This window comes from Dasypus novemcinctus, chromosome 15, assembly GCF_030445035.2.
Source record: "Dasypus novemcinctus isolate mDasNov1 chromosome 15, mDasNov1.1.hap2, whole genome shotgun sequence".
Lineage (NCBI taxonomy): Eukaryota > Metazoa > Chordata > Mammalia > Cingulata > Dasypodidae > Dasypus > Dasypus novemcinctus.
In genome coordinates, this window is record NC_080687.1 from 87888633 (window position 1) to 87913998 (window position 25366).

The 25366-nt window shown below is 38.9% G+C and overlaps 1 protein-coding gene across 4 annotated transcripts in view; it reads right to left on the minus strand.

Moving 5' to 3' along the window:
• Positions 1-180: 180 nt before the first annotated feature.
• The window catches only part of MTRF1 (mitochondrial translation release factor 1), a 55666-nt gene continuing 30480 nt past the window's right edge, over positions 181-25366 (minus strand). Inside the window, exons 8-10 of one of the 4 annotated variants that reach the window (XM_058276624.2) lie at positions 21090-21226; positions 17524-17622; positions 181-2864 (exon numbers count right to left, since the gene is read on the minus strand). In XM_058276624.2, the coding sequence (XP_058132607.1) occupies positions 2751-2864; positions 17524-17622; positions 21090-21226 (350 nt within the window). In that variant the 3' untranslated portion in view covers positions 181-2750. Of the gene's footprint in view, positions 3412-17523; positions 17623-21089; positions 21227-25366 lie in introns of all 4 variants that reach the window. The other 3 variants (XM_058276625.2, XM_004462787.5, XM_058276622.2) reach the window with 3 other exon arrangements.

Consider the following 25366-nt stretch of genomic DNA (forward strand, 5'->3'; position numbering starts at 1 on the left):
GAGTTGAAGGACAACCACCACACCATGGAGCCTAGAGTGATTACAACTGAAAGTGGGAGGATTGCATCCAGCATCCATGTGGAATCTGAGCCTCCTCTTGACATAGAGGTGCAATGGACAAAACCAATCCAATGTCCACATAGAAAAGGTGGCATTGGATTGGGAAAAGTGAACATGGTGGCTGATGGGTATGGGGAAAGGTAGGAAGAGATGAGAGGTGGAGGCGTCTTTGGGACATGGAGCTGCCCTGGATGGTGCTTCAGGGGCAATCACCGGACATTGTAAATCCTCACAGGGCCCACTGGATGGAATGGGGGAGAGTATGGGCCATGATGTGGACCATTCACCATGAGGTGCAGAGGTGCCCAAAGATGTACTTACCAAATGCAATGGATGTGTCATGATGATGGGAATGAGTGTTGCTGGGGGGGAGGGGGGGAGAGGTGGGGTGGGGGTGGTGGAGTTGAATGGGACCTCATATATATATATATTTTTAATGTAATATTATTACAAAGTCAATAAAAAAAAATACACACACACACACACACACACAAAGTGTATCCTTCCATGAGCTAGAGCAGATGAATGTCACTATTGCAAGGCAGTAAGAGTGTGGAGAAGCATATGAAAATACAATTAATGTAACCTATGAACTATAGTTAACAGCAATACTGTAGTATTCTTGCATCAATGCCAAGGATGTACTGTGTTAATAACAGGGGAGTATGGAAAAATATACCAAATATATGTTATAGACCATAGTAGTGATAATAATCTGATGATATCATCTCACAATCTGTAACAAATGTTCCACAATAATGTAGTGTTTTGGTGGAGGAGTATTGTATGGGAATTCCACACATGTGCTTGATTGTTTTGTAAGTTCACAATCTCTCTAATAAAAATATATTTTACAAAAAGAAAAAAAAAAAAAAAAGAAAGTAGAGATACAACCAAATATAATATGTGAATCTGACGGGATCCTGGATTGGACAAAACAAAAATAGCTAAAAAAGACATGGAGGGGACAATTCAGGGTATTTTAATATGGAATGGCTATTAAATCGTAGAATGTAATTGCTAATTTTATTAGGTGTGATAATGGAATTATTGGACAATGTTCTTATTCTTAGGAGATGCATGCTGAAATATTTTGGAATAAACTTTTATTAAGTCTACAACTAATTTTATTAAACGTTTCAACCACCACCACACAGGTTTGAATATATGTGTAGTATCTATATAGATACATGTGTTATACAGAAAAAAAAGGCAGAGGTATATATGGATATAGGTACGTGTGTGTATTCAGAGAGAGAAAAAGAAAACAAATGTGATAAAATTTTAAGAGCCAAATCCAGATGAAGCATATAGGGTTCACCAAACTAATTTTAAATATATATTTTTAAGATTTATTTATTTCTCCCCGCCCCGGTTGTCTGTTCTCGTGTCTATTTGCTGCATCTTCTTCTTTGTCCGCTTCTGTTGTCAGCGGCACGGGAATCTGTGTTTCTTTTTGTTGCGTCACCTTGCTGTGTCAGCTCTCCGTGTGTGTGGCACCATTCCTGGGCAGGCTCTCCTTACAGGGTGCACTCCTTGCATGTGGGGCTCCCCTACGCGGGGGACACCCCTGCGTGGCAGGGCACTCCTCGCGTGCATCAGCACTGCGCATGGGCCAGCTCCACACGGGTCATGGAGGCCTGGGGTTTGAACCACGGACCTCCCATGTGGTAGACGGATGCCCTAACCACTGGGCCAAGTCCGCCGCCCAATTTTAAATATTTTAAGAAACTTCTGTATGCTTGAAATTTTTCAAAATAAAAATTTGGGAAAAAATTTCTCTCATTTTTACCTCTAATAATTCTGTTGGTCTTGAACGTCTGTTTTAGCTAGTCTTTGCTGGCATACAGTTCCTTTCTGAGGAAATGTCTAAAATAACCCCCTTTTTTACTCAAGAAACTTCCTCAGAACATTTTCTAAATACATCCTGCCACTTTGTATTACAGTTGTGATTTAAGTGTTTGGCTCCCTCACTCAACTAGAATCTCCTTTAAGGTAAGGACTGTGTTTTATAAACTGCTCCACAAAACCTACTACATTGAATTACTCATCTAAAACCAGTGGTTGATGATGCTCATTAAGCCAAAGAAACAGAAGCTAAGCAGAGAGTCTACTTTAAATACTGGTTTGTAGTCTGTATAGAATTCATTCAGCTCTCAAATAACTTTACAACCTATATAGTAGAGCTGCTCATTCTTATTGAATGACTCAAATTCTTCATAAAATTTATTTATTTAAAAATAGCACTTTAAGTCCTAGCTTGACATGATTAATATTTTATTATTAAATAAGGAGCTTACAAAGAAGTCTGTAAATCTTATATCCCAAATTTTACCACATGTTCCTGAAGTAGTACATGAAAAATGTATTTAACATCAACTACAGATGATTTAAAAAAATGTATATGGAGAGGTCAAGTAACCCATCCTAATTCACATAACCAATCTCAATATTTTATTTCTCTTTTCCATGGCACATGCTTATTTTCTACTTGAAGAAGTGGACTGTGCTTCACAGGAAACATAAACTCTTAGATCAAGAAACGTGACTTGATTCATTAAAAATATATATATTTGCCTGTGCTGTATACTTTTAGCTATATTTGATGGAATATTCATAAAGATTTCTGTGCCTTAGTTTTCTCTTTGATATATGTCTATTTCATTTATATAATAATACTAAATCAGCATTTATTTTGCTGATTTAAGATTTTCATCCAAAAGTTCGGCAATAGCTTCTTCATCAGCTGACTGAAGCAATCTCTGAATTAGCTGATCCAGTTTCTTCTCACCATATAAAAATTCCTGATAAAAGACAGAGCTATTATGAAAAACTGATTATTAAAAAATAAATGAGAAACAAAACAAGTATGAATTTATTTTACTCCTTTACAGTTATTAAATAATAGCAACAAAGGATTACTAATGTGATTCTATAGTATAATGAACACAATTGCCAACTTGAGAGCAAACAGAATTCTACTCTTTCTTAGGAGCATTTTACTTTAAAATTAGTCTTCTGAGATTTTAATAATATTTCTATCACCTTGGGCCACAATAAAACAAACAGGTCTGAAACAACTTTTGAAATTTACCACCTCCCTCTATTTAAATTTCTCTTTCCTTCCATCTCTCATTTTTGTTTCTCTCACTATTTCAGCTTTATTCATCTCTTCCTGAAGACTGCTTTCTTTCCCATGGCTGAAAATGTGGGTTCTAAGCTCTTGGGAGCTTTACATATTTCATCTTATCTACCAAGTGAGAGAATAACCCTCTTGGGGAGTGGATGTGGCTCAAGTGGTTGACAGCCTGCTTCCAACATGGGAGTCCCGGGTTGGGTTCCAGGTGCCTCCTAAAAACAAAACAAACAAACAAAACAAACAACAAGCAAACAAATGAAAAAACCAATTTAGGGAAGCCCATGTGGCTCAGTGGTTGAGCGCCAGCTTCCCACACACAAGGTCACGGGTTCAATTCCCCACCACAGTACCAAAAAAAAAAAAAAAAAATGGCCCTCTTCATCTCCAATTTTAAAAATCCTGGGAAGGATCTCATTGACTGGGACTTGTTCGGATGTCCATCCCAAACAAATCAATTACCATTTGGTTAGGATCATGATTGTGTAAGAACACAGCAGCTCCTTCGGAACTATATGAATGGAGTAGAGAAGGGCAGGTTCTAGGGAGGATGCTGGACAGAAACTCCCGGAGATGTCTACTTCCCTCTCTATCCATTCCTTTCCATTCTAAGAGCTGTTGCCCTGGAGTCCAGGCCCTTAATTTTTTTCCCCATCCTCATCTATAACTATTCAGTTTCTAAATTATTCACTCCTATTAGTCTCTTTATTGTCCTTCATACAAATTTTAATGTTTTAATCCAAACATTTTTTTAAAAAAAAGAAGGTACCAGGGATTGAACCCAGGACGTAGTAAATGCAAAGCAGGTACTCAATCACTGAGCTACACCCGAACTGCACAAACACATTTTTGTTCCTTCTATTTACAAACTTTCTACTCAATAATATGGAGTGCCCTATCTTCTATTCTATGCTTTTTCTAAGCCAGCCAATTTGTCTAAGAAGCAATTCAAATCCCTCTTCTTGTAGAAAACTTCTTAGGTCATTCTAAATCTACCATTTTTTTTAAGCTCCTCTAACATCTGTCTGTACCATTCATGGACTACCTTTTAAATTTTTTTTTCCAATCAGTTTTGTTGACATTTAACTTACATGCAATAAAACAAACTAATTTTAAGCATATAGTTTTGACAAAGATGAGTTTTTGACAAATATATACCCCCATATAACTCAAACCCCAATCAAGATATAGAACATTTCCCATCACACCAGAAGGTTCCTTTTGCAATAAATTCTTCTTACTTCAGGCAACCACTGAAGTGATTTTCATCACTAGGCTTAGTTTTGTCTGTTCTAGAATGTCATCTAGATGGTACCATGCAGTATGTACTCTTTTGCATCTGGGCTTCTTTCATTTAGTATCATGTTATAGTCATATAGTGCTATGACCAAGGAATTATCTTTTGAAATTTCTTGAATTAAATTATCATTCATCACTTATATTTTTATTTATCATTGAAACACATAGTAGTTTCCATAACATGACTCTTAGCTATGTATATCTTTAGATTGTTCATGGTCCATATAGCCACAGGAATTTAATAAATATTGTTTGGCAGATGGGCTTGCCCTCAGACCTTGCCCAAATTAGTATTCCCCAGTGTTAATTAATAAATGGGCTTGATTATATTATTAATACTTCAGTTTGCTCTGTTACTCCTTTTAGAAGTGTTATCAATATTACTAAGGTATGATCTCTGAAACATTTTGAGCTTTTTGAAAGAAAAGTACTATGTAAGTAAGAATTATTATTAAAAATTGCAATGCGTACTCTGTGGGAAAATAGCTTGTATTTAAATGTGGGAACCTGGCTTAAAGGTGAAACGTTTCCATAATGCAGATAAGAAGTGTGGGCTTAGGAACACCATCCTTGACTAGATGGAATGCTGTCTGGTCAGCACAAAAATTTTTTGCATGTGGAGACATTTGAACTTTGTTATGGCCTGCTCCCTAGCAGTGCAGGGGCTACAGCTTTAATAACAAGCAGCCTTGAAAGTAAACATAGATAACCACAGCTTTGCAGTTTCTAATAAATATGATGTGGAAACTAGGGTCGAGGCTCTCAGTTCCATAAGCTGTTGAGTCCCCTGATCCCATCTTTATTTTCTCTCGTTTCTTTCTTTCTGTCCTTTCATTTCTTCAGCTCTGCATCACCTTCCCTTCGTGCAAACCTATTGCTGAGCTGGTCTCAGCAGTACTCATATAGGTACATTTTAGAATAACTGTTAATATGAAATTAAAATGATATATGGAACTTTCTGAATTTCTACTTCATTCCACTGACAGTGAATATATACTATGATATTCTTGAATTAGGCTGTTTTTATTTTATTTTATTATTGTTTTGTTAAATCACTTATTTTTTAAAATTATTTTTAATGTTACATTAAAAAAATATGAGGTCCCCATATACCCCCTCACCCCACTCCTCCCATAACCAAACCTCCTCCATCATCATGAGACATTCATTGCACTTGGTGAATACTACATCTCTGAGCACTGCTGCACCACGTGGTCAATGGTCCACATCACAGTTTACACTCTTTCCCAGTCCACACAGTGGGCCATGGGAGGACATACAATGTCCAGTAACTGTCCCTGCAGTACCACCCAGGACAACTCCAAGTCCTGAAAATGCCCCCACATCACATCTTTTTTTCCCATTCCCACCCTCAGCAGCTACCATGGCCACTTTATCCATCTCAGTGCTACATTTACTTCCATTACTAATCACATTAGTTCCAGAATAGAGTTTCAGTAATTCCACTCTAATCTATACTCTATTCCTCCATTCTGTGGACCCTGGGATGGTTATGTCCACTCCACCTCTGTATCAAGAGGGTGTTTCGATTCCATTTGGATGATGGATGCAATTCTCCTGATTTCAGTTGTAGGCGCTCTTGGCTCCCTGGTGTGGTGCTGACCTTCTTCACCTCTCTGTTAGCTGGCTGGGGTTAAGTCCAATAAACCAGAGGGTAGGAGTTGCAAGTCTGTTGAGGCTCAGGGCCTGGCTATCACATGGAGAGTCCAGAGATTCAGGCCCGCTGAGTATACACTAAACCCCAGCACCAACCGCAGGTCCGGTAAAAGTGACAGGGGAGGCTTGTGAACAAAGATCACACCTGAGTCCAGCTCCATCACACTCAGGAACACAAACTCAAAAGTAGGGCCAACTGACTTGGCACTGAAGTCCATCTGCCATGACCATAGCACCTGTGGGTCTCTGTAGCCCTCAGAAGAACCAATACCTGGGGTTGCATCTACTTTATCTGTCTCTGGAACTCTGCTGAGGTGTGCGTTAAGGGCGACCCCTCTGATTACTTCCCGGCTCTTTTTTGGAGACTCACAGCCATATAAACTTATTTGTCCTTTCCATTTCCCCCTTTTATTCAGGTCAAAAAGCATTTTTAACTCCTGATATTACATATAGGCTGAGGTATTCTGCTGGTCTGAGTTAGTTTTACTTTAAATAGCAGCTATATTTATTTTCAGGTAGGTGGTAAGTTCTACTTATACTCTCCTTTCAGGCAGAAAAAGGAAAGAGAAGTGTAGAAGAGCTAAATAGATTAATCTGATCTTAAGTTAACCAAAATGTAAATTAATTCTCATAAAAATTACATTAATTATCATAAGTACTTGTTTAGAACCTCTAAAGATGTAACCTTTTTTTTTTTAAATGTGGCATGGGGGATTGAGCCCAGGACCTCATACATGGGAAGCAGGTGAGATGGTCTTTAGGCCAAAGTCATATATTCTTAAACTCTAAAACCAGTTAACTTTGCTCTGTTAACTATACTACACACCTATGTGCCTGTGGTGGTTTGCAGCGATTACCCCAGAAAAACAATCCTGTGGGTGTGAACCCATTGTAAGTAGACCTTTTTTGATGAGATTACTTCAGTTAAGGTATGGCCCAACTCAGTCAGGATGGGTCTTAATCCTATTACTGGAGTTCTTTATAGACAGAATGAAATTTAGACAGATAGAGAAAGCCCATCAGAAGCAAGAAGCTGAAGATCCACTGAACCCAGCAGAGAGGGCAAGGCCAGGAGAGGCAGCCACGTGCACTGCCACGTGACACAGGAGCCACGTGCACTGCCATGTGACACAGGAGCCACGTGCACTGCCACGTGACACAAGAGCCCAGAACAGCCAGGCCCAGAATGCGAGTCTTAAGGAAGAAAGCTTCACCTTGGTGATGCCTTGATTTTGGACTTCTCCTAGTCTCAAAACCTGAGCCAATAAATTCCCATTGTTTAAGCCATTTGTTTTAGCAACGAGGAAACTAAAAGTGTCCATCGAAGAAGTATCACTGGTCACAAAAAAGGGGCCTTCTCAGGCAAATTATCACCACTACCAGAAAAACAACTGAAAGAATAAGCTATGATTAGAACTACATGGCCAAAAATTTTAATAAACTTTAATTTAAAATTTTCATTGTATATTTGTATCACAAAGTTTTCCATTTTAATCACTACCATGTGTAAAATTCAGTGATATTGGTTTTTTTAAGATTTATTTTATTTATTTCTCTTCCCTCCCCCCGCCCCAGTTGTCTGTTCTCTGTGTCCATTTGCTACGTGTTCTTACTTGTCCGCTTCTGTTGTTGTCAGCAGCACAGGAATCTGTGTTTCTTTTTGTTGTGTCATCTTGCTGTGTCAGTTCTCTGTGTGTGTGGCGCCACTCCTGGGCAGGCTGGACTTTCTTTTGCGCTGGGCAGCTCTCCTTATGGGGCACACTCCTTGTGCTTGGGGTTCCCCTATGTGGGGGACATCCCTACGTGGCACAGCACTCCTTGCGTGCATCAGCACTGCCCATGGGCCAGCTCCACACGGGTCAAGGAGGACCAGGGTTTGAACCGCAGACCTCCCATGTGGTAGACGGACGCCCTAACCACTGGGCCAAGTCCGCTTCCCAAGTGATATTAATTGTATTCACAATATTGTGCTGCCATCACCACCATCCACTACCAAAACTTTTTCAATACTCCAAACAGAAATTCTGTGCCCAATAAGCAATAATTTCCTCATTCTCTCCACCCCCTCAACCTCCACCCCCAGTATCTGGTAACCTATAATCTGTTTTGGGTTTCTATGAATTTTCTCACTCTGGCTATTTTATATAAGTGAAGTAACATCTCAACTTAATGAATGACATTATTATGATAAGCAGAATTCTAAAATGCTCCCTGGTATACAAGCCTTGTATAACTCCCCCCCTTTAAGGGCAGACAGAACCTGTAACTATGATGGGATACCACTCCCATGATTAGGTGACTAATCAATGGACTTTGTTTTTTGTTTGTTTCTTTTTTTAAATGTTACAATAAAAAAATATACGAGGTCCCCATGTACCCCCCACCCGCCTCACCCCACTCCTCCCACATCAACAACCTCTTTCATCATCATGGGACATTCACTGCATTTGGTGAATATATTTTAGAGCACTGCTGCACCACATGGATAATGGTTTACATTGTAGTTGTAACTATGGGTTTCCTGAGGAAAGGGAAATTAGCAAATATTTTCTCCATTTCTACAAGGCTACTATATTCATATGCAAGGCAGCCTTAGATTGCTGAGAAGACAGAGGAAGTGACACAAGAAATATAGCAATTTATAAATATAGTAAAATATAGACATTTCCCTTGTAAAATTAGGACTTTAATTTTGAACACAAAATGGGACAGAATCAAGTTAAAGAAGCCTTGCATAGCACACAGCAACAAGGAGTTTACAACGTCCCCCACTCCACCCAATGGGCCATGGCAGGACATACAATGTCCAGCATCTGTCCCTGCAGTACCACCAGGACAACTCCATGTCCTGAAAATGCCCCCACATCACATCTCTTCTTCCCTCTCCCTACCCTCAGCAGCTACCATATCCACTTTCTCCACAGCAATGCTACATTTACTTCCATTACTAATCACATTAGTTCCATAGTAGAATATCAGTAAGTCCACTCTAATCCATACTCTATTCCTCTATCCTGTGGACCCTGGGATGGTTATGTCCACTCCACCTATATCGAGAGGGGGCTTAGATTCCACATGAATGATGGATGCAATTCTCCTACTTGCAGTTGTAGGCACTCTTGGCTCCCTGGTGGACTTTGAGTTAATCAAAAAGGATATTTTCTAAGTGGGTTTACTGTAATCAGGCAAGTCCTTAAAAAGACTTAAGCCCTTCCTGCAAGAAAACTTTGAAGTATGGGCAGGCAATATGGAGAAGGTCACATGGCACACAACTGCAGATGATCTCTGGGAGCTTATAGCAGCCCCAGCTGACTGTTGGCAAGAGAACTGGGGCCTCCATCCTACAACCACATGGAAATGGCATGCTGCCACAACCATGTGCACTGGGAAGAGAACCCTGAGTTCCAGATAGGTACGCAGTCTGTTGATACACTGACTTCAGCTTTGTGAAACCCTGAGCAAAGAATCCATCTCAGCTGTGCCCATATTTCTGACCTACAGAAACTGTGAGATAATAAACGGGCATTGTTTCAATTTAAGTTTGTGGTTCTTTGCTATGCAGAAGTAGAAAATGAATATACATATTATCTGTATTCCGAATGTATGTTAATGCATTGTGATTGCATGACAAAGTATTTGAAAATAAAAAAGGTAACTGTTTCAAATGAGTATAAAGACCATACCACTTCTGAGAAGATGGTGGACTAGAAAGACACAGTACTCTCTTCTCTCCCAGAAAAATAGCTAGAGGACAGGCAGAAATGGCCTAGAAAAATATCTAGGGTTTAGGACATCAGGAGAAAGCTGGACACTACCCAGAAGAAAGAGGGACAAAAGAAAAGAACTGCAACAGCAAAACTGTGAGTTAAAAACTGCAGCTGCTACTGCCGGCACCTTCCCTCACACTATACTGTTAAATTCTCAGGTCTCTAGGCAGGTGGCTACAGATAAAGGGGGCCCCAGGGATCCACCTCCCCAGGAAAGGGGAGGGAGAAGGACATAGCCTAAGGCTGACTCAGCTTCTGACCCACAGATTTGGTTTCCTGTGTCCCAGGAGCCTTTTAGGCTGAATGGGCCCTGCCATTGTTTGCCTTGGAGCCACCTCAAGACTAAAGAGATGCAGGACTAAAGAGATCTGACCCTCTCAACCTCCCTCTCTACTAACTGTGACTACTTGTTGAGGGCAGAGAGGGGAGTGGAATAATTTCCTACCCGGGAAAAGGGAGTAGGCTGCCAGGGAAGGAAGGAGAACTATGTCTGAGAAAGACTGAATAATAAGGCTTTTAGCCTCCAGGCAGGAACTTGTATCACATCCATCCAGTTCCTGTTGCTGCAAACACACTCCAAACAGGCACTGAAACAAGAGGGCTGCCAAAGCACCCCATCTCCTGGCAGGCCAAGGAAGTACACATGAGGAAATTAAAAGTAAATAAGTAAGAGAGGCTTTTTCTGGACTTTATAGCCTCCCTCCACAAGGCCCTAGGAAGAGGGTCTGCAACTCATTACTGGGTCCAGAGCCTAGTTTTGTGCAACGAATAGGGACAATCATAAAGACATAGGTTGAACAATGAATGATTCAAAGAACAGCATAACACAGCCTTCCACCACTAAATCCCTAAGAGAGAAAAACTGAGTAAACTCACTATCCTAATCAGATGCCTAGAAATCAGCAAAAAATTACTAGTCATACTAAGAAAATGGAAGACGTGCCCAAGAAAATGAATATATCAAAGCCCCAGAAGAAACAAAAGCACAACAAAAAACTAAAAAAAAAAATAGCCCCAGAAGAGACGCAAGATTTGAGAAGTAATTAATGAGATGCACACACAAAATTCCAAAATCAAATTAATGAATTGAAAGACAATATGGGTAAAGAGATAAACAACATCAAGAAGACATTGAGAAAGCACAAATAAGAATGTGAAAACCTGAATAAAAAAGTAACAGAGCTCATGGGAATGAAATGAACACAAGGTGAGATAAAAATACATTTGAGGCATACAACAGCAGACCTGAAATGACAGAATAAGTGCTATCAAAGACAGAACAACTGAAATTGAAGAGAGAAAAGAACCAAGGGAGAAAAGAATGAAAAAATTAATCAGGGGCTTAGGGAGTTGAATGACAATGCAAAACGCAACAACATTCGTGTCATTGGAGTTCCAGAAGGAGAAGAAAAGGGAAAAGGGGAAAAAAGAGTATTTAAGGAAACAATAGCTGAGAATTTCCCAACTCTCATGTAAGAAAATGAACTTACATGTTTAAGAAGAGCAGCACACCCCAATCAGAATAAATCCAAAGAGACGTACACCAAGACACATACTATTCAGAATGTCAAAGATAAAGAGAAAATTCTGAGAGCAGCAAGAGGGAAGCAAACTATCACATACAATGGACATCTGGTAAGACTTAGCTCAGATTTCGCATCAGAAACCATGGAGGTGAGAAGACAGTGGTATAATACAATTAGGATACTGAGCGAGAAAGACTGCCAGCTGAGAATTCTTCATTTAGCAAAATTGTCCTTCAAATATGAAGGTGAGTAAAAAATACTCACAAACAAAAACTAAGAGAGTTCATAAAAAAGAATCCACCTTTGCAGGAAATATTAAAGGAAGCATTAGAGCCTGAAAGAAAAAGACAGGATATAGAGACATGGAAGAGAGTTTAGAAGAAAGACTAGCAGAAAAGGCTAACCAAAAGAAAAGACAAGATCTTTTGCTTGGTCTCGCAGTACCGACAAGATGGGTAAGTGTTGAGGTCTTCCTACTGCCAGGAAGCCCCATAGCCACTGACCGGACCAGAAATGGTATGATCAACAGTACAAGAGCCCATCTGGGCACACAGGCACAGCCTTTTTGGAGGTGCTTCCCATGCAAAGGGAACTGTATTGGAAAAAGTAGGGGTTGAAGCCAAACAGCCAAATTCTGCCATCAGGAAGTGTGTCAGGGTCCAGCTGATCAAGAATGGGAAGAAAATCACAGCCTTCATACCCAATGATAGTTGCTTGAACTTTATTGAGGAAAATGAAGAAGTTCTGGTTGCTGGATTTGGTCGCAAAGGTCATGCTGTTGGTGACATTTCCTGGAGTCTACTTTAAGGTTGTCAAAGTAGCCAATGTCTCTCTTTTGGCTTTATATAAAGGGAAGAAGGAAAGACCAAGATCATAAACTTTGATGATGCAAAGCAAGCAGTAGTAATATGCCAAAAAATAAAAGACAGATGAAAATAAGATATGACATATGAAAGCCTATGAATAAAATGGTAGAAGTAAGTAATATATTTACAGTAATATCATTGAATATGAATGGATTAAGTTTCCCAATCAAAAGATATAGGCAGAGAGAATGGATTTAAAAACATGAGCCATCTATATGCTGCTTACAAGAAACTAATCTTAGACCCAGGGATACAAACTGGTTGAAAGTGAAAGGTTGGAAGAAGATACTCCACGTAAACAGTAACCAAAAAAGATCAGAAGTAGCTATACTAATATAGGATAAACAGACTTTAAATATAAAAAAGTTATAAAAGATACAGAAGGCCACTGTATATTAATAAAGGGGACAACCCACCAGCAAGATATAACAGTCATAAATATGTATGCACCAAGGGAGGAAGTGTGATTCAAGCAGTTGACCACATGGAGATCCCAGGTCGGGTCCCAGTGCCTCCTGAAAAAAAATAAAAAAAAAAACAAAAAGGAAAACAAATGAAAATACCAACAAAAGGAAGCCACTGTAGCTTAGTGGCTGAGTGCTGCCTTCCACATACGAGGTCCCAGGTTCAATCTCAGGCCCCTGGTACTAAAAATAAATAAATAAATAAATCTATGCACCACACCAGGGTGCCCCAAAATACATGAGGCAAACTCTAGAAAAACTGAAGAGAGAAACAGATGTCTCTACAATAGTTGTTGGAGCCTTCAAAACACCACTCACATCATTAGATAGAACTAGACAGAAAACCAACAAGGAAACAGAGAACTTGAATAATATGATAAAAAAAACTCGACCTAACAGACATATACAGAAAGATGCTCTGAAACTCAGCCAGTTATACTTTCTTCTCAAGTGTCCATGGATCGTTCTCCAGGATAAACCACATGTTATGTCACAATGCTGCTTTCAAATATAAAAAGACTGAAATTATACAAAGCATCTTCTCAGATCATAAAGGAATAAAATTGGAAATCAATAATAGACAAAAAAGAGGTATATTTACAAATGTGTGGAGGCTAAACAACACGCTTCTAAATAATCACTGGGTCAAAGTAGAAATTGCACGTGAAATCAGTAAATATATTGAGACAAATGAAAATAAGAACACAACTTACCAAAACTTATGGGCTACAGTAAAGGCAGTCTTGACAGAAAAATTTATAGCTCTAATCACCTAAATTAAAAAGAAGAAAGACCTAAAATCAAAGATCTAACTGAACAACTGTAGAAACTAGGAAAAGAACAGAAAACCAACCCCAAAGCAAGCAGAAGGAAAGAAATAATAAAGATTAGAACAGAAATAAATGAAACTGAGAACAAAAAAAGAGAGAAAATCAACAAAACCAAAACCTGGTTCTTTGAGAAGATCAATAAAATTAACAAACCCTTAGCTAGACTGACAAAGAAAAAAAGACACATGATGCAGATGAATACAATCAGAAATGAAAGGGGGAAAGTTACAACTGACTCCATAGAAATAAAAGGGATCATAAGAGGATATTATGAGAAATAGTACGTCAACAAACTAGACAACCTAGATAAAATGAACAAATTCCTAGAAGTGCACAAACAACCTACACTGACACTACAAGAAATACAAGAACTTACCAACCAGTCACATTTAAAGAGATTGAATCTGTCATAAAAAATTTCCCAATAAAAGAAAACTCCAGGACCAGATGGCTTCACAAGTAAAGTTTACCAAGCATTTCTGAAAGAATTAACAACAATCCTATTTAAACTCTTCCAAAAAATTGAAAAGGAGGGAAAATTACCCAACACATTTTATGAAGCCAACATCGCCCTAATATCAAAGCCAGATAAAGACACTACAAGAAAAGAAAGTTACAGGGCAGCGGACATGGCTCAACTGATAGAGGTTCTGCCTACCATATGGAAGGTCCAGGGTTCGATACCCAGGGCTTCCTGACTTGTGTGGTAAGCTGGCCCACATGCAGTCCTGCCACGCACAATGAGTATGCCCTGTAAGGAGAGCTGTCCCATGTCAAAAAAGCACAGCCCGCCCAGGAGTGGCACCACGCATATGGAGAACTGACGCAGCAAGATGACGCAACAAAAAGAGATGCAGTTTCCCAGTACCACCTGATAATGCAAGCGGACACAGAAGAACACACAGTGAATGGACACAGAAAGCAGACACCAGGAGGTGTGGGGGAGAGAAATAAAAAAATAAATCTTTGAAAAAAAAAAGAAAGTTACAGACCATATCTCTAATGAACATAAAAGCAAAAATTCTCAACAAAATACCTGCAAATCAAATCCAACAGCATATAAAAAAACTTATGCATCACAACCAAGTGGGACTTATTCCTGGCATGCAAGGTTTGGTTGAACATAAGAAAATCAATCGACATAATACAGCACATTAACAAACTGAAGGAAAAATACCACTTAATCATCTCAATTGATGCAGAAAAGGCATTTGACAAAATTCAGCATCCTTTCTTAATAAACACTCTGGAAGATAGGAAAAGAGGGAAAGTTACTCAATATGATAAAAGGCACATGAAAAACCCACAGCCAACATCGCACTCAATGGGGAAAGGTTGAAAGCTTTCCCTCTAAGATCGGGAAAAAGACAAGGATGCCCACTGCCACCGCTGTTGTTCAACATTGTAGTAGAAATTCTAGCTAGAGCAATTAGACAAGGAAAAAAAAAAAAAAAAGAAATTAAAGGCATCCAAATAGGAAAAGAGTAAATAAAATTCCTACTATTTGCAGTTGAAATGATCCTATATTTAGAAAATTCTGAAATGTCTACAACAAAGTTACTTGTGCTAATAAATGAGGTGAGTGAAGTGGCAGGATATAAGATCAACATGCAAAGAGCAGTAATGTTTTTGTACACTAGTACTGAACAATCTGAGGAGTAAATCAGGGGAAAAAATTCCATTCACAATAAAACAAAAAGACTCAAATACCTAGGAATCGATTTAACTAAATGTAGGACCTATATACAAAAAAACTACAAAACAATGCTAAAAGAAATCAATGAAGACCTAAACAAATGGTAAAACATTGCATGTTCATGGACTGGAAGACTTAATATTGTGAAGATGCCAATCCTACCCAAACTGATTTATAGATTCATTGCAATACCAATAAAAATTCCAACAGCCTACTTTCAGAAGTAGAAAAAGCAATTACCAAATTCATTTGGAAGGCAAAGTGCCCCTGAATAGCCAAAAGCATTCTAAAAAATAAGTGTGACATGGGAGAAATTTCACTGCTTGACCTAGAAACACATTAGAAAGCTACAGTGGTCAAAACAGCATGGTACTGGCATAAAGGTAGACACACTGATCAGTGGAATAGAATTGAGAGTCCAGAAATAAATATTCACCTAGTCAACTGGTTTTTGACAAACCTATCAAGTCCATGTTAATGGGACAAAACAGTCTCTTCAACAAATGGTGCTAGGACAAATGGATATCTAAAATCAAAAGAATGAAAGAGGACCCTTATCTCAATCCCTATACAAGAATCAACTCCAAAAGGATCAAAGATCTAAATATAAAAGCTAGGATCATGAAACTACTAGAAGAAAATGTGTTGAAACAAAGACCTTATGGTAGTTGGTGGTTTCTTGGACCTTACACCCAAAGCAGGCACAACAAAAGAAAACAGATCAATAGGGCCTCCTCAAAATTAAACACTTTTGCACCACATTGGACTTTGTCATGGGGGTGAAAAGGAAGCCAAACTCAAAAGGAGAAAATATTTGGAAATCACATGTCTGATAAGGGTTTAATATCCAGGATAAATAAATAGATGTTACAACTCAACAATAAAAAAGATAAACTACCCAATTAAAAAATGGGCAAAAGACTTGAATAAACATTTGTCCAAAGAAATACAAATGGCAAAAAAGCACATAAAGAAATGTCCAACATCACTAATTATTAGGAAATTGCAAATCAAAACTACTATGGAGATATCATTTGAAACCTATCAGAATGGCCACTATTAAAAAGACAGGGAATTACAAGTGTTGGAGAGGATGTGGAGACAAGAACACTTATTCACTGTTGGTGGGAATGTAGAATGGTACATCCACTGTGGAGGACAGTTTGGCAGCTCCTAAAGAAGTTGAATATAGATTTGCCACGTGACCCTGAAATACCAGTACTGGGTATATACCCAGAATAACTGAGAGCAGCGACACGAACAGACATCTGCACACTGATGTTCAGAGCGGCATTATTCACAATTACCAAAAGCTGGAAACAAGCCAGGTGTCATTTAACTGATGAATGGATAAATAAACTGTAGTGTATTCACACAATGGAATATTATGTAGCTGTAAGAGAAAATGAAGTCATAAAGCATATGACAACCTGAATGAACCCGGAGGACATTATGTTGAGTTAAGCAATTCAGACACAAAAGGACAAATACTGTATGATTGTGCTACTACGAACTAAATATATTGCCTAATATATTGTATGATACCATTTACATAAAATGTAAATATAAATTAATTGATAAAGATGCAATCAGATAGTGGTTATGTCGGGCTGAGGAAAGTACGCTAAGGCGCATGGAGATTTTCTTTTTGGAGTAATGGTTCTAAAATTTTTTATGCTGATGAATGCACACATTGTTATTATACTAAAAGCCATTGATTATATACTTTGGATAAATTGTATGGTATGTGAATATATCTCAGTAAAACTGTTGAATAAATAAATAATTGTGGAAGAATAGCCAGAAGTAGATGCTATATACAGCAGGGGAAACAGAGAGAGAGAGATTGAGAGGAGAATTTTCTTGTTTGTCTGTTTTTTATTATTATTGAAAAAAAGAAAATTTTTAATAATGACTGAAGTGATGAATGCACAACTATGCAATTATACCAAATTCCATTGATTGCACACTTTGGATGAAGTACATGCTTTATTAATATGTACTAATTAAATTGATTAGTTTAAAAAAAAAAAGAGCATACCAGGAGGAAACCAATGAAAATGTTTGGAAATATTTTTAGGGTACTCACTAATGTAAACTGGCTTAATGATTCTTAATCATGTGGTAATATTTTAGACATAATATTCTAGAATTTGACTTTCTTTGAAAATCAAAGGCCTAAAGCGTACTCTATAATGTTACCTTGATATCACGAGCTTCATATGCTATCCTGTGGTCAGTGACTCTATCCTGGGTGAAATTGTAGGTTCGAATTCTCTCTGACTGGGCTCTTGTTCCCACCTGTGCCATAACAACAACAACAAAAAATTCCTATTTTAATTTTAAATTTGTCTTTATTACAATGGAAAAAGTACTTATAATTGGCTTTCCTATTTACCAATTTAAATATTTTCCAAAACTCATATATACAAAGTGATACAGAAAATGAAAGGGCAGAATTAACATTAAAGGCTACATTTTGTAAAGCTTAGTTAAGGAATATGAATTAATGCTACTTTGGTACTTCAAACTCGAAATAGTCAAAGCCAAATTAATCACCTTTCCATCCCAATCAGTTCTTCCTCCTTCTGCTTCTACAGAGGACACTACCATGTTCCCTTTTACCCAAGCAGAAAACGCTGACATTTGACCATTTAAACATTCCTTGGCAGCTTACTATCTGCCAGGCTATTACAGACACTTGGGGAGAAACCACCTGCATCTCATCCCGTTCTCTAACTGTCCACTTCTAAGTGTCTCTTATTTCCTGCCCTTTCCTCTTCTACATCATCCAAAGGCTCATTGCTTTTGCCTACATTCCTGCACTATCTTCATGATTAGTCTTCCCTTTCCCTTACACTGTGCTGCACTTCAGTTTTCCTAAAGCAATTTCCCACTAAATTTTCTTCTTTGGTTCCTTCTTGTCTTGTAGACAGACACAACTCAACGCAGCATTCAAGGAACTACGTAAGAGTGTCAACCTTCCTAATGGTATTTTTAAAATTTATGCGAACATCTATGATGTCACTTATTATACCAGGTTATTATTATGTGTGCATATTAACTCTGCTTAAATGTCATCTCAAGGAATGTCCACCCTAACAAGCTCCTACCATCTCTGCCTTTTCCTCTCCCAGCACCTGAAATCTGCTATCTTCTTCCTTTGAAATCCTTTATACTTGAAATCTTTTCCACGCAAAATACAGTTTGCCTTATCCTAGTTGTTTTAATTCTTCTTAGTCTGCTTATCTCTCCTCTTTCCCTAACACAAGACATAGCACTCGTTTTTACTTTTTAAGATTAAAAAAAGACAATTCCATAACTCATTTCCTTAACCTCTAAAGCAAAGCAATGTGAAACTGAATCCCAAACCATGTCTGTTCATCTGGGGAATTTTTTAAAATGACAGATTCCTAAACCCACCCTCGGATAATAATGAATGAGGGATTATGTATTTTTAGAACATCCCCCTGGCCACTCATTCTGACATCAGTCAGGTCTGGTAACTACCATCTCAATGCCCTGTATTAACACTCTGGAAGCCACCCCAGACTAGTCATGTCAGAATCTCTGGGGGTGGGACCCAAGCATCTCTTTTAGGTGATTTCGGTGCAACCACGGTTGAAACCTGTCCCAGCATAGTACCTTCCAAATAACAGCCTCTCTAACATATTGGTTAAACTGGCGAAATAGGCGTTTAAATATTACAAGTCCCTATTAAGAAATTGCAGGTAGACAAATTATTTGAAGGTGCAGAGGGGTCTTTCTGGCTCCTCAAATCAGACTACTTAGTTGTATATATATACACACCCACACAAAACATGCATAAGACCAATCTTGAATATTTATTTTAAAAATTACTATGTGGAATGTTTGGTGTCAAAATGTCAAATGGCAAGTAAATCCCAATGTCTTTTTTTTTTTTTTTTTTGAGGTGCTGGGTGACAGAGATTGAACCCAGGACCGCGTATGTAGGAAGCCAGCGTTCAACCACTGAGGCACATCAGCTTCCCTAAGTTGGATTTTTCGTTTGTTTTTGCTTGTTTTTGTTTTTTTGTCAGGAGACACCAGGAACCAAACCTGGGACCTTCCATGTGGGAGGCAGGAGCTCAACTGTTTAAGCCACATCCGCTTCCCCAATGTCTTTCATTAACTCAAATGTGGCAGAGTACACAGTTAAGATGGATAATGTTATCATTTATTTGTCAAGAAGTAATGGTTTGTAAATGAATATTCTAATCTACAAATGTATATGCTGATGCTACTCCACAACCTAGGATTACCACAAATAGGGAATTAATATATTATTTACTCTGTGACTTTCACTTCTTACTTCTTATAAGTTAGAATATGGGTAAGGAAAGCTAGAAGGGTAAAAGTGTGAAAAAACTAGACATCTAAATGAGAAGAATAATTAATGCCTAGATTTATACAATTCACCAGCCTAAAAGGTCACAAAATCTTCGGAATTTAATTTACAGTAGGTATACCCATCTGCAATTAAATAATACAAAAGCACAATCATCTCTCCCTTCCCGTTTTCTGTTCCAACCACTTTCAAAGACAATCATTTTTAAAAATTTAATTCATACAACACCTTGTTTACTTAACAAAACAGCATTTATTCATTTTGCTTAGAATGTATGTTTATTTAAAAAAAAACACTTGTATATGTACATTTTAACATAGCACAAAATTCAAGAGGTGTGAAGGGAATATTGTGAAAAATAAATCTCTCTTCCACAATTATCCCCAGATACCAAGTAACAATCCCTCTTCCAAGCTTCTTGGAGAACTATTTTTTTTTTGAGTTCCCGGGGGGCCAGGGATTGAACCTGAGACCTTGCATGTGGGAAGCCAACGCTCAACCACTGAGCCACATCAGCTCCCCTGAGTGGTTTTTTCGTTTGTTTTGCTTGTTGTTTGCTTTGTTTTTTTCTAGGAGGTACTGGAACCAAACCCAGGACCTCCCATGTAGGAAGCAGGCACTCAACTACTTGAGCCAAATCCACTCCCCAAGAACCATTTATTTTTGGTCCCACATAGAGATATTATAAAAGCATAGGTTCTTAAATGGGAAATCTGAAAATCTCTTAGTTTCCAAACAATTATCTTGTCTTTTTTTTTTTTTAAAGATTTATTTTTATTTATTTAATCCCCCCCCCCGTCTGTTTTCTGTGTCTTTTTGCTGCGTCTTGTTTCTTTGTCCGCTTCTGTTGTTGTCAGCGGCACGGGAAGTGTGGGCGGCGCCATTCCTCGGCAGGCTGCTCCCTCCTTCGCGCTGGGCGGCTCTCCTTACGGGTGCACTCCTTGCGCGTGGGGCTCCCCTACGCGGGGGACACCCCTGTGTGGCATGGCACTCCTTGCGCGCATCAGCACTGCGCACGGGCCAGCTCCACACAGGTCAAGGAGGCCCGGGGCTTGAACCGCGGGCCTCCCATGTGGTAGACGGACGCCCTAACCACTGGGCCAAAGTCCGTTTCCCTATCTTGTCTTTTAAAGTAATTTCCTCTTAAGACACATCCATTAGATGGAAACAATTGGGAAAGAAGTTTTAGTTATGCATATCTCATCTACCCATTTTCAAACCAGCGTGTTCAAGTTTAGCTATAATCCATCTGTCCATATGCATAAGTTATTGCTTATTTATAAATGAGCATGTTTCCATATACCCGAACATTTACATTCAAGCAGGAACATATACATTTTCTACATAAAATGATGATTTTGTACATCGTTATTAAATTATTACACAAAATAAATCTTACCTGCAATTTTCTAGCACTTTGTTGTTGACTTTTGTCTTTCTCAACAATCTGCTGGTAGAGTTTAGCTCTCAACACACGCAAAGCTATTTCTTTATTTTTTATCTGTGATCGTTCTTGCTGGCACTCTACTACTAATCCTGAAAATAAAACAGGGTTCAGTGGTAAACTATAAACTCCAAAGGCCATATCAAGACAAGAATTAAGATTTTAAAGGAGAAAGGTTAACTAGGTAAGGATCACAAAGGAAAAAAAGTTTGATATAGCATACTTCAGAAACTATTCCTGAGGTATTAGCTGCAGATGGCTGTTTAGATTCTGATATAATCTCCAGGTGGGATGCCTGAAAGCTGCAACATCTGCTGCTGGCTACACATACTCTTGTTCCCAGCGCTCTGCCTCTCCCTGCCAGCTCCTTCAGGTACTTCTACAGCTCAACGGAGAGCAAACTACCACCACCCCCATGCAAGTGCTGCTCCACTCTCTGTCCTACTCAAGGAGAATTTTCCTGCATCCCTTTACATCACAAATACAGACATGGTTGAAATTTTAAAAGTAACTCTATATAAGAAATCGATGGAAAGAAGCTACACAGTCTTAAAAAAGGAAGAACTCATGGTGAAAATGCTTCTGAGTTGTCTGGATTCTAAATCCAGCTAATCAAAAATTAATCAATCAATCAATCAATCAATCAATCCAGCTAATCAACACATCTAGCCGCACACACGTTTTGGCTAGCAACCTCAGGATTTGGGTGGGGCTGGCCCATCCTACAGCCCAGTTCCTAGCCCAAATCTAGCCCTCAAGGGTCACCAGGCTCTGCCCTTCTCACCTTTACAGCTACCACTCTGAAGGTGTGTGTCCAATTCTGCTCCCAGGTACATTAGAAAAGAAAAGTACTTTTCTTTCTGAACCCCTCTCCCCTCAAAAATCCCTATCAACTTAGGCCAGCTACACTGATACAGTAGTATACATTTTCCTGGAGATTTTTAAAAGTCCCATAAAATTCCACTCTCCAAACTGCTTTTTCTTTGTCTAAAGAAGCTACAGTCTATACCCACTAGTGTTCTTCTTTGGGCATTTGGGTTTCATCTCTCATTTCTTAAATGCATTTCTGCAGTCATGTGGTTGGGCTGTGGGCATAGACTTCCACCATCTTCCTTGCATTTGACTGGAGTTCTTCTGAATTTTGCTTCCATCATTCACCATCCAGACGAATATGAAAGTTTCCATTTCAGGATGGTCAGATGTTTATAACCTTTCCTCCAAATTTCTTGTCATCTGACCCCTAACAATTTTTGCCTGGGCACTGCTACCTACCCGTATCTACTAGCAGAGGTCAGAACTTTGGGTTTAAAACTCTTACTTGCCAGGTCAGTAAGTCCTAAGGGAAGTGTCTGATTACATATTTTAATACACATTCTATAGAGGAGTATTTAACTATCAACACTCCCCAGGAACAGAAGATTTGGGAAAGAAAAATGTTTGCTCAATAATAGGAGAGCTGTTGAATCCAAAAAGTAGTAAGGCTGGAAGAGAACTATAAAAGCCCTTTGGAGAAAATGAGTTTCATCAGTGCTGTTTCAACAGTTTGCATGAGAGTCAAAATAAGCTAGTACATGCAGGGACAGATGCTGGACATTGTATGTCCTGCCATGGCCCACTGGGTGGACTGGGGAAGAGTGCAAACTACAATGTTGACCATTATCCATGGGGTGCAGCAGTGCTCCAAACTGTATTCTCCAAATGCAGTGACTGTCCCACGAAGGTGAAAGAGGTTGTTGATGTGAGAGGCCTGGGGTGAGGAGGGCAGGATATATGGGGACTCATATCTTTTTACTGTAACATTTAAAAAAAAGAGAAAGAGAGAAAAAAAATGATAGGAACACAAAGGAAAAATGGAAACAAAAATTAGCTAGTACAAAGTGGAAATTTAATATATAGTTGCTGAATAACTAAATATGTTATTTAAAATATTTGTGGTTATAAGTGAAAAGAAAAAATACCATTTTCACTGATTCTAAAGAACACATTTTTAATCCCTGAAAGTGGGATGAATCTTTTTTTTTTAAAGATTTATTTTCTATTCATTTATCTCCCCTCACCCTGCCCCCCCCCCCCAGTTGTCTGCTCTCTGTGTCCATTTGCTGTGCATTCCTCTGTGACCGCTCCCATCCTTAAAAGCAGCACCAGGGGTCTGTGTTTCTTTTTGTTGCATCATCTTGTTGTGTCAGCTCTCCGTGTGTTTGGTGCCACTCCCAGGCAGCATTCCTTATGGGGCACACTCCCTGTGTGTGAGGCTCCTGCACGTGGGGCTCCCCCACACAATGGACAACCCTGCGTGGCAGGGCACTCCTTGCGCACATCAGCACTGCGCATGGGCCAGCTCCACATGGGTCAAGGAGGCCCGGGGTTTGAACCGCGGACCTTCCATGTGGTAGGTGGACACCCCATCCATTGGGCCAAGTCTGCTTCCTGGGATGAATCTTATAATCATTGGCATGTCATAACTTAAGTGACATGTTTTATTATTTTTTATTTCTTTGTAGTAAGAAAATAATTATATGTTTTTTAATCAGTGGGTTCTTAGATTAGATGAAGTAAGTTTTTGTTGAAGGTTGAATTGTATCCTCCAAAAAGGTATATTGAAGTCTTAAACACTAATAACTAGAAATGCTTATTGGAAATAATGTCATTGCAAATTGTGGTAGGCTGAATTATCTATCTGTATTCCTGTGTAAATAGGACATTTTGAAGATGTTATTAATAGCCACCCCAGACTTTTTGGCTGGCTGATGCCTTGATTTTGGACTTCAAACCTTCTAAACCATAAGCCAATAAATTTCTATTATTAAGCCCACTGTGTGGATTTGCAGCCTGACAAACTAAGCCAGATGTAATCAAGTTAAGATGAGGTCATACTGGATTCTAATCCATGGGGATCCCTGGGCCCTAAATCCAGTGACTGATGTCCTCATAAGGAGAGAGAGATAGAGAGACACACAGACACAGAGGAAGGATGACCATGTGAAGATAGTGGAGTTATGCTACCAGAAGCCAAGTGTATTAGGGTTCTCCAGAGAAACAGAAACAGCAGGATATATAGGATATACACACCCACAAAGAGATTTATTGTAAGCAGTTGGCTCACTGACCAAAGGGCAGGGCACAAGTTACAAACGCTGATAAAAGTGATGCCAGAGTCCTTAATCCATATCCTCCAGGGGAAGCTGGCTGGTTGGAAATTCCAGCAAGAACCAATGCTGAAGCTGAGTCTGAAGTTTCCTTCTTATAAGAGCACCAGTCACAGGAATTAAGGGCCACCCTGATTCAATTTGACCTCATCTGACCAGGATCTTCAATGATCCTATTCACAAATGAGTCCAAACCCACAGAACTGGGGGTTAGGACTTGAACATGTCTTTTTGGGGGACATAACTCACACTACCAAGCAAGGAACACCAGAAGCCAAGAGAAGCTGGAAGAAGCAAAGGTGGGCTCTCCTCTAGCCCTTGGAGGAAACCTGGCCCTGCTGACACCTTGATTTTTGGACTTTTGGCCTCCAGAACTGTGACAGAATAAACTTCTCTGTTGGAAGCCACCCAGTTTGTGGTACTTTTCAGCCCTATGAAACTAGTAAAGTTATATGTCATCAAAGGTTTAAAAAAATCTTTTAACCTTAAAACTGACAACTGATGTAAAAGATTAAATCTGCCTTCAGAGAATTAGATATTATTAATGATCTATGATAATGAAAGAAGGTGGTGCTGAGGATTACAGAGGACCCCTTTCATACTAACTGGTAAAAAACTAAAAACCCTGCTTTAAAAGCACAAAACGTTAACAAATGTGGTCTATACATAGGATAGAATACTAGGCTGCTGTAAGAACTGAAATTGGGATACAAATGATAACATGGATGAATCTTAAAGACATTATGCTGAGTGAAGAAAGCCAGATAGAAGAGGACAAATATCATATGATCTTACTAACATGAACTGAAATCAAAGAATGAACACACGGAGTTAAAACCTATAGTATAGGTTACTAGCAGATAGGATGAGGGTTGCAAAGGGGTACTGATGCTTAAGGTAGGTAAAAGTTTTAATTAGCTTGGCTGTAAATGTGTGGAAATGGACAGAGTTGATGGTAACACATTATACTGAGTATAACTAAACACAACTGATATATAAATGGGATTGTGGCTGAAAGGGGTAGGCTAGGGATGTAAATGTCAACTGAAAGAAAGTTAGAGAATAATCTAGGGACTAAATAACAAT